The sequence below is a fragment of the Caloenas nicobarica genome, chromosome 15, assembly GCF_036013445.1.
Source record: "Caloenas nicobarica isolate bCalNic1 chromosome 15, bCalNic1.hap1, whole genome shotgun sequence".
NCBI lineage: Eukaryota > Metazoa > Chordata > Aves > Columbiformes > Columbidae > Caloenas > Caloenas nicobarica.
This window is the reverse complement of record NC_088259.1, coordinates 2,093,624-2,109,042: the sequence shown is the minus strand read 5'-3', so window position 1 is coordinate 2,109,042 and position 15,419 is coordinate 2,093,624. Positions and strand designations below refer to the sequence as shown.

Sequence of the window (15,419 nt, the reverse complement as noted above, 5' to 3'; positions counted from 1 at the left end):
ATGCCCCGGTCCAGTATCCAGCTGTCCCTGGGGAGAACCTCCTTTTCCCACTTATTCTGGTGATGTCCCCCGCTCCTATCACCCACCTCCGCAGAGCCTGGCTCCATCTTCTTCTCCAGTACCTGAAAGGATGACAAAGCCCATCTCCCTCAACCTCCCCTTTGGCCAGGCGTTCCCAGCCCCTGGCCACCTTGGTGGCCCTTTGCCATGTCCCCTCTGCCTCATCAACATCTTCCTTGTGTGTTGAGGGGCGGGGGGTGGAAACCAGGGGATAATATTCCAGATGTGGAAGTGCCAAAAGGAAGGGAACGATCTCTTCCCTCACCCACTGGCTACACTCCCGCTGGCACGGCCTGGCCGAGCCGCCCTCCTCGCTGCCTTAAGCCAGGCTTAGCTTGCTCTGACTGCAGAGCTGCTCCCCAGGCAGCCGCTGCCAAGTGCACCAGCTGGGCACCATTTGGGCGCCGGTACCTGGGTCCTCGGCTCCCTCCAGGGCTCCTGCCCAGGTGTAGGATCTTGCATTTGTCCTTTCCCAAGGTCCAGGTCCCTGTAAACACTGAGCCTCAAGCTCATCTGCTTCCCGTCGTGTGTTTTTGGCAAAGCTGAGTGCACTCTCTCTCGTCCTCGAGTTTATTGGTACGTGGACCTCACCTGTGAAGACAACCTTCTAGTTTTGTGGACTTTGTCCAGTTCCTTATTCTCCAAAACTTCCCACCTGACCTGACCAGCAGGGAGTCCGCGCCCCGGGCAGGGCGATCATCAGGGTCCGGCCCTGGCGCTGGGGCGCTGAGCGGGCAGGACATCAAACAGCAGCGCCGCGATGGGGCTGCTCCTACCCCACCAAAGCCTCTGCCCTGCGCGGGATGATCCTGCCTTGTCCTGAGCACAAATGGACAGGTGGAATAAAACCGATTTTGTGAACTGGACAAGATGAGGGTTAAGAAATGCAACGTGGAGAATGGAAGCAGTAACAAGGAGTCATTCCAGAGACTGCTTCCTATTGACTGTACTTATGTGTGGGAGCGCATACAGACATACATATAAGCATGTATCAATGTGCATGTATGGATCTATAATCCTAAAGGAGTAGATAGCTTTTGTGGAAACCACCTTCATATATTACCCCCCGATGTATGGGAAGTGTGAGCACTCAGAGGGCAGGCGCCTCGAGACCGGAGGGGCAGCGGTCCCGGACCAACAACCACACCGAGCAGCCGAACCCGACAGGGATGACCACACGTCAGCCTCGCTCAGGGTCTGTTACCTTGTGCACAAATAGCTCATTCCTGGCGTTATAAAAGGTGACAATTTAATCAGCCTTTTGCTAGATATATAAATATATTTAAAAAAAATAAGCCATAAGAAAAGAAAAAAAGTTTAAAGTGTCTATTTGTGCACAAAGCAGCAAGCAATCAGAAGCTACTGGCTTCTCAGTTTCTCCCTGTGTGAGCTTCCCGGAGCAGACGGGACCCCTTTGCCGGGCAGCGCACCCAACCAGTCACCTCTGACGGCAGCGCAGTTATCCAGAGAAATTCGCTGCAGCCACCGCGTCTCCCAAAGTCTCGACACCATTCCACACGGCATCGTTCTCTGCCGTGATTTCCTGCCGAGCAGTTCTGTTTGCAGAGAGTGCTGTGGTCTGGGGCTCCTCCACGCACACCCCGGGGCAGGAGGGCGGCCTTTGCGATGTTTTTCTTGCAAAGCAAGAACAGCTGCATCAGTTAATTCGTTTGTGGTTAAACAAATTCCTTTCTAAAGCTCCATATAAGGAGCTTGCAGGCCTAGAGCTCTAAATAATCCCTCCAGTCTTCCTGTTTGGAATAATGCTGTTGTTGCTGCTAATAATAATACAACCCAAATTACAGGACAATAGCATTTATTTAGAGCACGAGGGATTCCACATTATACAAACCCTTAAATTTATTTTTTGTTTCACTGGTCCATTTCTACAACAAATACATCAGATCTACTATATAATAGAATTATTTACATTTCCAAACAAGATCGGGTCTGTTTATAAACCCTCTTACTGCTATTCACATACAGTACTTAAACAACAGCACAATACATTATTTTAATACCTAAAAATGACAACCCTGTATTCTAATTTCTTTATGAAAAGTGGAAACAAATAAATTTACAATTGTCATCCCCTCCCCTTCCATTTCGTACGAACACATTAACCTAATGTGCTAACCCTGGACTTCACTTTGTAAATCCAGGGGGGTTTAGAAGAACTCGGTTTTTATATCTATTTATCAGTTTTTTAGAAAAAAAATCATTTATTGGGAACAGTATAATATTAAAATGACTTACTGTACAGAATTTTATTTAAAAAAGAAAAATCACAGCTCAAAATTGCTATTGGTAAATTCACACTCATTTACAAGTTTCATGTTTCCATGCAGTAATTTACTTGGATTTTCTTCTTTTTGACTGCATTGCACTGGCACTCGTTTCTGAAATCAAGAGAAGAAAAAAAGCATGGATACGGAGTTGGTAAGCCATTCAGCAGAGGTGCACAGATTGCCCTTTCATTTTGCTAAAATCACACCAGAGTGCAAACCTGTGAAGACGGGGGTTCCCCAGAGCCGGGACCGCAGCCCCGCAGGACGAGGCACCATCGGCGCCGGGAGCTGCAGCAGCACACGCGCCGCGCGGCCGCGCCGCTGCCGCCGCCAGTTTGACCTGTATCAAGTTCTAATATAACGGCCTTCAAAACAAAAGCTGTGTATTTTCACCTGTTCCTTCAGAGAGAGCCGCTGTGGAGCAGCAGCCCCGCGGCACAAACCGCCTCAGCCAGCCCCAAATGGGGAGATGGTTCCAAAAACCACCCGGGAAGGTGTTTTGGAGCCTGGCACACAAGTGCAGCATCTAGCAGTCGGAGTCCTTGGAGAGTCAGGTCATTAGAAAATAAGTCCCTTCAGCGGACATTATGATTCACAGAAAAACAGCTTATGCAGAAAGATACAAAATACTATATAGCGCTGGAGCAGAACAACCAGAAGCACTTGCAGAAGCTGCAGCAAAAGCAGATGCCATTGTCAGTGCACTTACCAAGGCACTAAGTTTCCGTTCCAAAACAACAACAAAAAAGAGAAGAGTAAGGACCAAGGGTATTTGCATCTTTACATTTTTTTTTTATGTCATTTTAAATGTTGGCAATGTATCTTTGGCTCTTTGCAATATTTTCCAAAAGCTATTATAGCCGTGTGTATTTTAAGAGTCAAAAGGGAAAAAATTTCCAAGACATCTAAAAGTAGAAAAGCAACGGTACAACTCCATGGCTGTTAAATGTTGTATTAAAAAAAAAAAAATAATCAACATTTCAAAATTCGACAAACTTGAAGCTACAGTAAATGCTGAAACAGCCCTTGCTGGAAAGGTACTCCAAAAAAGTGAAAATACCAATACAGCACCAGTTTTCAGGAGTGAAACACCTTAACAGACACGACTTCCAGTCACCGGAGCTCCCTCCAAGCAGCAAATGCTGCATCTCATCCTGGGGCAGCAGCAGCGAGAGCTGAGCCGGCTCCGAGCGCCGAGAAGGGGAAGGGTCTGCGCTCAGTGCCTGTCCCAGTCCCAGTCCCAGTCCCTGTCCCTGCCCCAGTCCCAGTCCCTGTCCCAGTCCCTGCCCCTGTCCCTGTCCCTGTCCCTGTCCCTTGGGGGCGACACCAGCAGCTCCCTCACCTGTTTTTCATAATTGCCATTTTTACAATGACTTTAATCAGCCTCCAGGCCAGGAGCACACAAACCAGATGTGCTTTCTTAAGCTATGAGTCACTAATAAACATGTAGAACGGAGTAGGCACAAGTGGCAAACCTTGTTACGCTCCCTCAGCTCCCTGCCTCACGCCCGTCCTCTTCCACTAGAGTCTTGTTCTGCTCCTTTTCTCCCTGCACAGATCAGGACTCTCAGCCCAGGGCACTGCACAGTGAGCTGGACCTTTGTTCTCAAGCAAAACCCTGGGATACTGCCGCAGTTTCAGATGCATGTTTTAAAAACAGTGATTCTACTTACAGAGGTAAACGAATAATACAGTCAGTGCAAAACCTCTAAGTGAGTTCTGGTATTATTCAAATTTGATGTACTTTGGTGTTCCCACATTTTCAGAATTTGACATGCCACTGGTTGTCATCTTTAGGTTTATCCATTACAGTGTGTGGGCAGGTCATAGTTTCAGATCCCCTCAAACTCAGGAAGGTATCACCAAATCGGTTTTACATCAGCTTCACATTTTTCAAACTTTTCTTCACAATCATGAAAGATATTTTTACAATACAGACTTAGATTCTTCTGCACAATCCTGCCACAAGAAGCTAAATTTAATTCAATTCAGCAGCCACAGAAGTGCAGAACATTTAGGTCCCTCCACGTAATCTTCAAGAGTCATTGCACAATTACGTATAGCTGGAAGTCTTCTCTGAAACTCTTAAAACGCAAATATTCTTGCCAGCAAACTTTAGTATCTTCAGTATGGAAAATGGTTGCTGAATTCAACTTGACTTCCTTTTATAATCATTTTATATTAATACCTCTTTGTTCTATATGTTATTTTTAAAATATTGGTCAAATGTTGCCTCTTGACAGGCTCTACCCTCTTGCACAACTTTTGTCCACCAGAATTTTTCTGACCCTTAAATATAAGGAGCTGACACAGCTTCAGAAACGCAGAATAACACTGCGGACCGTGCACTCCGGTAACGACCGCGTTTATCACACAAATGCTGCATCCTTTGTTAAAGACTGCAACCTGTGTAGAAATAAGGCACATCAGCAACTGCTAATGCCATGGGTTAATATCTGTCATTTTCAGATTTCATGTGTTCTTGGCAAGAACAGCTGGGGCTCTGTGCACGAGCTCCGTGCAGGCAGCGTCTGAGCCCACCTGAACCTCAGCGTTTGGCTTCGCAAGAGCTGACCGTGCACTGGGGAAGACTTAAAGCATTTGTCTCGTGTCTTTCAGGCTTCAGGGAAAAAAAAAAAAAAAGTCACTTTTAGTGGAGTACGGTCCTTTTAATGGCAACACATCTGCCAAGAGAATTCAACTAGGCAAGCTTGCAGAACATTATGTTGATGAGTCCTGCAGACAACGAGTTCCACAAATTGAACAGTGGGAAATTCATACAAGATTTACTGCCAGTACAGATGTCAGTAAATACTTCCACACCAACCTGTGTCTAAACCATTGAAACTAGAGTGAACAGCACTCAGCACATACAAGCTGTGAAGCATCGTTAGGGTTACGGTCTGGGGAGGTTCGTTACCTCCTGCCCTCTCCAGGACATGGTGGTTGCGCATTTTACCTTTTGCAGTGCTGGACGCAGACGCTGGTCGGGACGATCTCTTGCGCTGTCCGTTCTCTACAGTTTCCTGTGAAGCGGCAGAATCCTCTGTTCTTGAATTTCTTCTATTTGGAGTTTTAGACTTTTCACAATTCTCTTTTGTCTCATTACTAATAAAGTGGGACAAAATATTTCTGATGAAGTGTAAGAAGAATTATGTTTTTCTATGCAACTCAGACAAGCTGGAGGATGGACCGACACAGGTACCAGTTCCGGACTATTAGCACTGAAGATATGAAATGCTAGAGATACCAGAAGTTTTATCAGATGAAGAATGACCTGAGTAAGCCAGAGTACAGTCCATTTCTATTAAAAATTATCAGAGGATACAGAACTGAGAAGTCCTCAAAGAGAATATTTTCAAAATTAGAAGACCAACAAATTAGATGCATTATAAATTGTCTGCTCTGTTTTCCACAGGTGCCACCATTACTGAAGTCTAGGAAAAGCAAACAAGTTACATTAGAGACCGCTACGGTACGGGAATACAGGGTTGAAATTGCAGATGAACATAAGGAGGAATTACGAACATTCAGTGAGTGTGCCAGCTGTTGTTTTACTGAAAAGGCTCACTCCATTGATCCAAGTGATTTCTTCATATACTAAAAAGCTTAATGTTTATTTAAAACTTTCTTCAAGCTTTAAAACTTGAAGTTAAATTTTTTTTTTTTAATAACAGAAAGCTTTTTCTGCTATAAAAAATAATTGTAGGTAGCGTGGAAATCCATGTTTCTTGTCACTGAGGTAATGAATGGAGTGTTACATTTTGTAATTAAACTCCTCTTTTATTTTATCACTCTTAACCCTGTAAACTCATCCTGAGGTTTGGGTGTTTTCTCCTTAATGCATTAATGCCAGACAATTTCCAATCACTAAGTGGTTTCTGAAGATTAAGTTAAACTTATCTCCTGTGAATTCAAAGCTAAGTAATCAATCAAATAAATTATTCTGCTGATAATGGGAAAGGAGAAAGGGAACTTCATTTCAAGCCCTTTGGGTGATGCTTGCAAGACGTCAAGAAAGGCTCCTCAATCAGAACTGACCGAGAACAGCCAGAGCAGACCTGTGCGTGACAGAGTCCTGCTCTGAGAGGAAAACCTACTACAAATACTAGTAGTTTTAAGTAACAGATACCTGAAATCAAACACAATTTGTCTATGACAGGAGAGACGCACATTGTCAAGCAAGGAAACACACAGTAGAGGAGAATATTGAAGCACGTGGATTGTCTCAGATACAAAATGACTATTGAAATCTCTTTCCCCCGAAGTCAGCATCATGGGCAACCTACAAAGCAAATCCCCCAAACCGGTCACCAACTGGTCTCCTGCTGAGTGACCTGTGCAGCCGGACCAGCAGCCACGTGCTTCACAGGGACCGGAGGCAACAAAAGGCACCATCACCTCGAGTTCAGTTCTTACACAGAACTTTTACAGATTCTAATGACTAATCCACAGTTTGGATTGTCTCAAAGGAACCAACACATCACTTCTCTCCTTTCATAGGAGGAAATCAAGTTGGCCCAAGTGAAAATATTTCCAGTGCTCCGTAGTTGCAAGGTTGCTCTCCAGTTTGCAGCGTGGGACGTTAACTCCAGGAGCTCCAAGCCGACGGCTGCGAGTATCAGCCAACAGCACATTCACAGTTTGCCTGAAAACTTCCCATCTTTTCCAGTCTTGCTCCGAAAAGCATCAGTGCAGAAAAATTCAAACAGAAATGCACTTGTGGTAATTTGATGTGCTGAAGGCGTTTGGAGATTGGTCATGCAAGGACACTTCATTTGGAGAATCTGCTCATCTGCCAAGTGTCAAACCTTCAGCTTTTCAGAAAAATTCTACCTTAAAAAAAACTTGTTGTGACATTTCAGTTCATCTTTGATATTAACTAGAAAGATCCCAGTCCATGTGAAGGTAAATGTAGCTAAATATTCAATTCAGAGTCATTCCTGACCTGATGAAGTGTGTTGCGTTACTTTCCTTACAAAAGAAGACACTGCCTTATTCCCTGATGAACCAGCTGGACTAATTGCACCCCCATCGTCCCGCTGATGAGGGCAGCATCAAAAACCCGGCCAGTCGTGCCAGCACACTTATCCAAAAACCTTGTAAGATCTGTCATTACAGCTGCCTAGACTGAGTTTCATGCCTGGTGGGTTTAGAATCTAACAGAAAAGGATCTTGGAAACCATATTTTCTTCTAACAGAACACAACCATTTGAAAACTGATCTTTTAATTACTTAATGTCTTAACTGGGACAAGATGGAGTTTCTACCTGGCTTTCCTATCAGGTTTCCGCAAAGTGTCAACAAGCAAACACACAAGAAATCTGGAGAAAACAGTCAGGAAGGCAGAAGAACAGCAAACTTTAGGAAGTCCTACTTTCAGAAAACAAAAATTCACATGACAGCTAAGCTGCAGGCTGTGGAGGTTTTAGTTTTGATTTGTTTTCAGAAAATATTGAACAGTGGAAACATCAAGACCCTTCCACGATGTGAAACACTCAGGCCTGAAGGGATAAGAGGAAACAGTGTCCAAGGCATGAAGACAGATTCGGGAAAAAGTTACCTTACATTCTGCATTTCAGCAGTGTTTTGAAGCATTCAATTAGCCCAATTTCTTAGCAGGAGAGAAAGAAAATGAAAAGCAGTAGCAGAAGTTGTGCAAATGAAGCAAAGAGAAAGGGATTTCCTCCCAGGGAAGCTATATCTACTGCGAGTCTACACAAACTATCTCCTTACCTTTGACCAGCAACTACTGGAGCATTTGTTTCAAGTTCTACAAGAGAAAAAGATAATTTTTAAGTCTGCTGACAAGGCACGACCATCTCACATTTTTCTCATTGTGTATTAGGTCTGAAGAATAAACTCATCTATCGTTTCTCTCAAAGCAAAGCGAGGTGACATTTCCAACCCAGAACCGCCGCAGCCATGTGCTGCTCCTGCCTATGGGCTCAGGGACGTGTTAAAACGAGCGCTGCAGAGGAAACCTGCAGAGAAACTTCCCGACAAGGGCCACAGCCTTTCCCTTTTTAAACTTCCATTTTAGGCTGTTTATTACTTCTAAAACTTCTAGGTTTTACTAGTGTTAAACCTTAAAAATACTAATCTGGACCTATTATCTATGTAAAATTTTGCCTTGACCCAACCACCTCTCACAGCAGTATCTTCTAATGCAAAGGAAGGCAGTTTTCTGAAGCCAAATTATACTTCTGCTGAATTGGAAAAAACCCCTGAGGAGCTGATACGAAGTCAGACCCGCCTCCTTTCTCTCCCTCTCTCACAGTGATTTTGCCCATGCAGAGCAGGTTTCCCTTTGAGTCTTCACGACAACAAACAGCTCTCCTTTTCGTCACGTCATATTTCTCAGCTTTTTGCTGTCCATCTTTTAATTCTCCCCATATCCACCGGATCTTTGCTGAGAGGGACTGTCTGTACCTCTCGTGAGAGCTGCCCCTGCTGGGAGGGTTCCCACCGTGCGCTCCAGCTCAGCACGGAACCGGGGCTTTGCTCTTAAGATCAATTTAGTGGCCAAAGTTTGTCAGTGTGCACAAGGAATAAAGGTGTAAAAAAAAAAAAAAAAAAAGAAAATAGATAATATTTGTCCCGTTCTGGTAAACAGCCCTTACAATTTGTATTGGAACGTCAGACTCTTCAGTGTAACAAAGGAAAAACAGACTAAACGAAATAAAGGTTACTTTTCTTCCTACCCAAAATTTGAACAGGGAGAAAGTTCAATCATAAAAGTTGATAACACGAGTTATCCCCTGTTTGGCCACATCAGCACTGGGCCCCGGGTGGGATGTAACGTCACAGGGCGCACGAACGTCTTTCAGTGGGAGTTTAAAGAAAACAAGCTGGCACAATTTCTCCTTTCTGAAAGCTCTACTTCCACTCATAGTAGAGATGGCAAATGGGTGGAGAGCGGCACTTCCCATGTGCAAGTCCACGTCTATCCATTTTCCCTACTCATCTCAGAAACAACTTTTTTTAAAACCCCACAGAACCGATGGTGAAACACCATGAGAACAGATGGCAACAACCAAGAGTCGTCTGCCTGGGCTCAAAACACTGCCAAGGGGTCATTAAAAGCTGAACAGAAAAAAAAAAAAAAAAAGATTACGAATCTCAAACTTCCGTTCCCAGCACGGCTTTTGAAAATATTTTCAGAAGTGTCTCACATAAAAGAAAAATCCCTATTTGCTCTTAGCAAAACTTCAGAAGGCAGACAAAGTGTATCATTGCAGATCCAGGCCCTCCAGCTCATGACTGAAGATCTACAAACTGCCTCCGTGATTTTTCATTTGTTTTTTTCATTTGTTGATCCCATTTTGAATCTCCAACAAGGCTTTGGAGACTTCTAAAGCACAATTTAGCTAATGAATGATGAATGAAAATGAAAATTGAAATGAAAATTGAAAAAAAAAAATGAAAACAATCCCAAAAGCACAAATAATTTTTAAAAAATCCAACCCCCAAACTACCAAACATATTAGTGACCATTAAATATGCATTAAAATAAATGCATTTTCAGTTACAAACATAGAGAGTTTAGTTCACCTATATTCTGTTTTTCCAAAGGAAGATTTACCTGTTCTTTGAACAGTACTTTCTGATGTTGCAACTGAACTTTTTTTCTGTGTTAAATGTTGAGAGGATGCTGGAATAGAAGTGCAGGGAAAAAGCATTATTTTCAAAGGGAGTCACAAGAATTTTCCGTTGTGCGATCAGGCCGCTTTTACAAAAGGCTGTATCTTCCAGCTTACTGCAATTTTCCATTTACAGACACAATTTTTTAAACCCACCCCTCTACTCCACCCCGCCTCCCACCGCCCCGAGTTTAAACTTTGGGAAAACTATCCCAAGCAAGTTTTGTCTAACTAGAATAAGTGATGAAATTAAGTATCATAAACCACATTTTTAAAACTAACAGGTTTTTACCCAACTGAGAAATTAAAGTCCTAGAAATTAAAGAGTTTAGTCTCTCTCAGTTCAATGCTAACTTCAACAGAAGTTCTGAGGAAAAATAGCATCTTTGTTAATGAATCAATGCCCTCACTCTTTCAATTAAATTGCAAAAGTGCAAAATGTGCTCCAGAGGCTCCCTTGAAGTCCTCTGGCAATAAGACGATGTGACTTAACATTTCTTAAGGTTACCAAGATGGAAAACCAATTCTGCTGGGCTAATGCTTTCTGGTCTTCTTTTATATGTGATAATGAACTTAAAAATAACATGAGGATAAGAAGTTAAACATTCCTGTTTAAATAAAGAATATCCACTTCCATTTTTTTCCTAACAAGCAGAATTCCTTCTGCGAAGCTCGGAGTAAACATTCCCATTTTCTGGTGGCACGTGGCCACGACACACGTCAATGGCCACAGGGACTGTCACATTCAAGCTGAAGCTCTCAGTCCCACTGACTTCCGTGGATTTTATCGTCCATGATTTTATCTTGCGTCTAAATTAATGATGTAAAGCACAGTGGATTTTCTGACAGCTTACTTCAAGGGTCATGGTTTATTTCCACACTATTTTCAATAGATTAAAAATGGCATCAAGAAATAGCAGCAATGTCATAAATAAAGTCTGTCAGATGCTTAGATTAAAATAGTAAAGGATAAAACAGTTCAGATGTGAAGGTATTTTATGTTTTTGAATTGGATATAATTCACTTCTAATCACTTTTTCAGGTATTTCTCTGAAATGAGCATTTTAATTTTTCCCTAGGCATAAGGGCTTCTGGTTTTCTTTTTCTTCTGGAGGTTATTCAGCTATTTCCCCACAAGGTCCATGTTGTTCAAAGAGGGAACCAGTATAATTAGGATTAACTCAAAATATTGTAATTAAGTCAATAAATTGAAATTAGTTACAAAAATAAAAAGTCTCTGACAAGGCTGAAGCAGAATACCAGTGTATCTACTGGTATAAAAGGCATGCTAAGTATTACTTTTGTCATTACTGATACACTCACTTTTTCTCCCAGTTTCTAACAGTTAAGTGAAATCACTTCTGTTATTGCATCATATGTTCATAACAAATGCCCCATTTAAGCAGTAAATGGAAACTGAAATAAAACATCTGAAACACGAATCTTAGTGAAATAAAACCCTGCGCATCACTCAGATGTTAGAAACAAAAGCAGCTGTCAGCCTTGGCTACAGTGTCTAAATTTCATTATGTTCATGAATAAACGTCCACGGGAAGTTTATAAAAGCAATTTTAGTTGTTCCATGTCCGCGGGGTAGCACTGGACTTACCTGCACTTTGCAGCAGTTCCTGATGCGCTCCTGCTTTTTCCTCGGCCACGCCAGCCGCGGTTTGCTCGGCCGGGACGCCGCCGTGGTCGCTGCCATTAGTGCTGGGGGCTGCGGGCGCCGCGTCGGGGACCGCGGGAGCAGGAACAGCCGGGGCGCTGGGGGCAGGAGCAGGAGGAGCAGGAGGAGCAGGAGCAGGAGGAGGAGGAAGAGGAGGAGGAGGAGGAGTGCTTGTGGAGACACCGGGGGACGCGGCAGGAGCAGCAGCTGCAGGGCTGACGCCGACACTCGCGTTGCCAGGCCCAGAAGTGCTCTGTTTTGTAAGACTGGGTGATGGAGGAGTTGCAGTTTTATTATCCAGTTCTGCTGGTGACTGCTCTGCTCCCAAACTACTTGGGACTGACATTTCTAGTCCCTGACCTTCTGCTTCTCCATCCAAAGCATATTGCTCTTCCCCTTTCTCAAGGGAGCCGGTGACTTTCTTGCACGCTTTAGTCAGCAAGAGTTGGCCAATCTTGTCTACTTTTCCCTTTCCCTTACTCGATGAAACAGGACTGCGCCTGTTCCCAGATCCCGGACTGCTCGTAAGCAGAGGCGCAACTCCAGGCCCAGGCTGCGCTGCTGTGACAGAGCACGGCTCGCTCGGCCCACCCGTTTGAGAAGTCTCCTCTGGGCTGAAGTCTTTGACTTGCTGAGCAGGAAGATGTGAAGGAACATTGGCAGAAGTTGTAGTGGGAGAAGGCAGCTGAACAGGAGGTGCCAAGGGATTAAGAACCAGTGGCCTGCTGGTGGGAACACTGGGAGCAGGGCTGCCGGACGATGTGCTGGGAGGAGCGGGCCCGGAAGAGAACTTGATATTCTGCGGTATATGCAAAGGACCAACAACCGCCACTGACTGAGGCATTAGACTAGAGCTAGAAGTCATCGGGGCTGTTGGAATCGGACTTGATTGAGAGCCCTTCATAACCTGAATTATTGATGATGAGTTTATAAAAACGGGTGTAATAAACTGTGGCCGGGTGTTCGACTGAACTGCTGACTGTCCCTCAGAAACCATCACTTTGTTCCCTACATTGGGCATTGTGACAACAGTCGACACTAATGCAGGTTGCAAGTGAGATGGCAACGGTGCTGATGTATTAGCAGAGGATGTAATAGGGTTTGAAGTTACAAAGACTGTTATCTGGTTGGGGGGTAAAGGACCTGATATAGAAGAAGAGCTGACGGGCCTTTGCATTACTGGAGGAACACTCTGAGCAACGTTTGAGTTTATTTCTCCCAATTCCTGGTGCCCTGAATTTGAACAGGGCTCATTATTTTGAGGCAAGCTGAGTGAATTAGATGTCTCTTTGCTCGAGGATGAATCTTGCAGTGGAGGAACAACAGCTATCTTCTTTAGCTCCTCACCAGTGGTGACTATCGGTGCCATTTCAAGACCAGTCAGCCCAGGGGGCTTAATGGTTACATTAGGAGCTCCAGAATTATCAAGAAGTTGACTTAAAGAAGTTGGTGCCTCCCTCATGGCTGGAGATACCATGGTTTTACTTTCCTCCAAGACTGGAAGCTTACTGGTGTCTAAGGTCTGCCCGTCTTTTTTTGACTGTTCTTCTGGAACCAACATTTTCATTTCTGGAGCAGGGACACTTTTTAGTTCAATACTGGTCTGGTCTTTGTTACCTTGGACACCTTGTGCACTTTGACACTCATTATCTTGAGGCACACTAAGGCTGTCCTTATTGTCTTCAGGAATCCCTGTTACAGCAGGTACAGAAACTGTAGGATTCTGATTACTTAGCATGTTATTATTTTGAAAACTTGTAGTCACAGGTGTTGGCAAAGAAGAGGGACCAGCCATCATATTTCTTTGTAATTCCATGTTCTGCAAGAGAGATGGATTCTGCTGAGTTGTCAATGATAATTTAGCTGCTTTTGAATTCTGTCTGCCAGGGCTTGGTGTAGTTTTCCTACTGGATCCAGGACTGGACCTTCGACTATTGCTTGGACTCGCTCTCTTTGTTCCTCCACTGTTGGTTTGTTTGCCTGAATTGATGACAACACCTTCCAATTTGTGTGACTGTGGAGCAGCAAAACTAGACTGATTGTTAATTGTGAGGTTTGACGGGGCTTGTCCAATGGCCTTCAAAGTAGTGGGATTAAGACCCTGCTGATCAAATCCTCTATTGAGATTAGGCCTGGGAGGTAAAGGAATATTAATCTGGGGAGGGAACAGACCAGCTATAGAAGCATTGAGTCTCTCTGGAGACAAACTGATTTCTGATGGTTCTGTGCTAGGTGGACGGTTATTAGGAGTCTGAGGATAGTATGGTCTTGGGCTTGCTCTGTTTGGCGTTTTAGGCCTTGAAGTTTGTGATGGGGTGGCAACATTTGGAAAATGGTGCGTAAGAGCAGTAGGCAGAGAATTAGACTGCTGCTGGGGACTTGCGCCTTGGGCAGTTGAAAGTGGGGATGGTCCCGGCTTGGGTCCTGTCATCATTAATTGGTTCTGTGAAACTACTAAATGAGATGTCAAGTTATTCTGAGCTCCTGATGCTGGGGGGCCTTCAGCTCCACCTCCTTCGGGAAGGGAGGATACTGATGAAACCTCTCTGAGGGGTGAGCTAGAAGGATTCTGTACATTATCTTGATAAACCATTTTTCTTGCATTATTTCCCAGAGGAAGATTGCCCGGCAAGGAAATTCGTTGCTTATCAGGAGACGGAGGCACCGACCCTGGACCTTGGAGGTTAACCATTACCGGCATGTTGCCGCTCTGCTGCATCGGCATTCGCTGAGCGTCTGGATTCACAGGCCCTCTGGGTGGGTGAACTCCCTGCGGAACAGGCAGCCTGACCGACTTGGGATCCTGCTGCATCATGAGCATCATCATCATCTGCTGCTGCTGCTGCTGCGGTGTTTGTGGCGGGGCCTGGCCTTGCTGTGGCGGTGGCTGCGGCTGCTGCTGCGGCTGCTGCGTGTGTGGCATGAGTTGAGGCGGCATCTGCTGAAGTGGCCTTTGTTCCACTGGCTGAGATGGATAACCTACAACAACAAGATGATGTGTTCATTAAAACCAAAGAAAAATCAGAGAAAGCAGAATTTCTATAATGAACAGGATCAGATGGAAGGTACGGCCAGGAGCCCGTTTATCTTATGCGAGGCTTCACAAATAAGGATGAAGATTTTAGTTAATTCTTAAAAATATTTTTACTTAATATACGAATGACTTGCATGACATTTAATTGGAGAAGACCACTGAGTGTATCGTGTCATCTACCAGCTATTATTCCAAATTCACTCTACCTGAAAAGTCTCTGCAACTGTCCGTGGGCTTGTTTTCACTTGCAAATGCAGACTTGGACTTTCGCTAATTAATACTGTTTAACACAAACAAGACTTTGACAGTGGGACACAGACTAGCATACCCGCTACAGATCTGGCATTTTTGTAGTGTACAAAATAGAATCTGCCATGTATCACTTGGCCAAATACAGTGCTAAGAACCACCTGTGTGGCTTTTAATATAAATTACTTCACTGACTTTGGATTTAATCTTAACTACATGCAAAGGATAATTCCAACTGCAACCTTCTTGTTATAATTCTGAAAAATCAGCTGTTGGTTAATGCTACATTTTTATGGCATCAGTCCATGCTACAGTTAGAAATACAGATTTTTTTAATCAATTATGTTATTGCTGAATAACTCTACACTATTCAATATGATACCTGCAGAATGATACATGAGAATGTGACCACCTCTTCATTTTGAACTAATTCAAAGAAAACACTTAAACAATGGTACCAATCAGTTATCAGCAGGAAA

General features: G+C 43.9%; 1 protein-coding gene across 6 annotated transcripts in view; it reads right to left on the bottom strand.

Moving 5' to 3' along the window:
- Nucleotides 1–1,878: 1,878 nt before the first annotated feature.
- Nucleotides 1,879–15,419, bottom strand: part of NCOA6 (nuclear receptor coactivator 6) — a 46,039-nt gene continuing 32,498 nt past the window's right edge. For 2 of the 6 annotated variants that reach the window (XM_065645382.1, XM_065645387.1), the window contains 4 exons: nucleotides 11,601–14,636; nucleotides 9,934–10,002; nucleotides 8,085–8,121; nucleotides 2,524–5,456 (listed from right to left, as the gene is read on the bottom strand). In XM_065645382.1, coding sequence (XP_065501454.1) covers nucleotides 5,153–5,456; nucleotides 8,085–8,121; nucleotides 9,934–10,002; nucleotides 11,601–14,636 — 3,446 coding nt within the window. In that variant the 3' untranslated portion in view covers nucleotides 2,524–5,152. Of the gene's footprint in view, nucleotides 2,460–2,523; nucleotides 7,853–8,084; nucleotides 8,122–9,933; nucleotides 10,003–11,600; nucleotides 14,637–15,419 lie in introns of those variants that run through there. The other 4 variants (XM_065645383.1, XM_065645385.1, XM_065645384.1 and 1 more) reach the window with 4 other exon arrangements.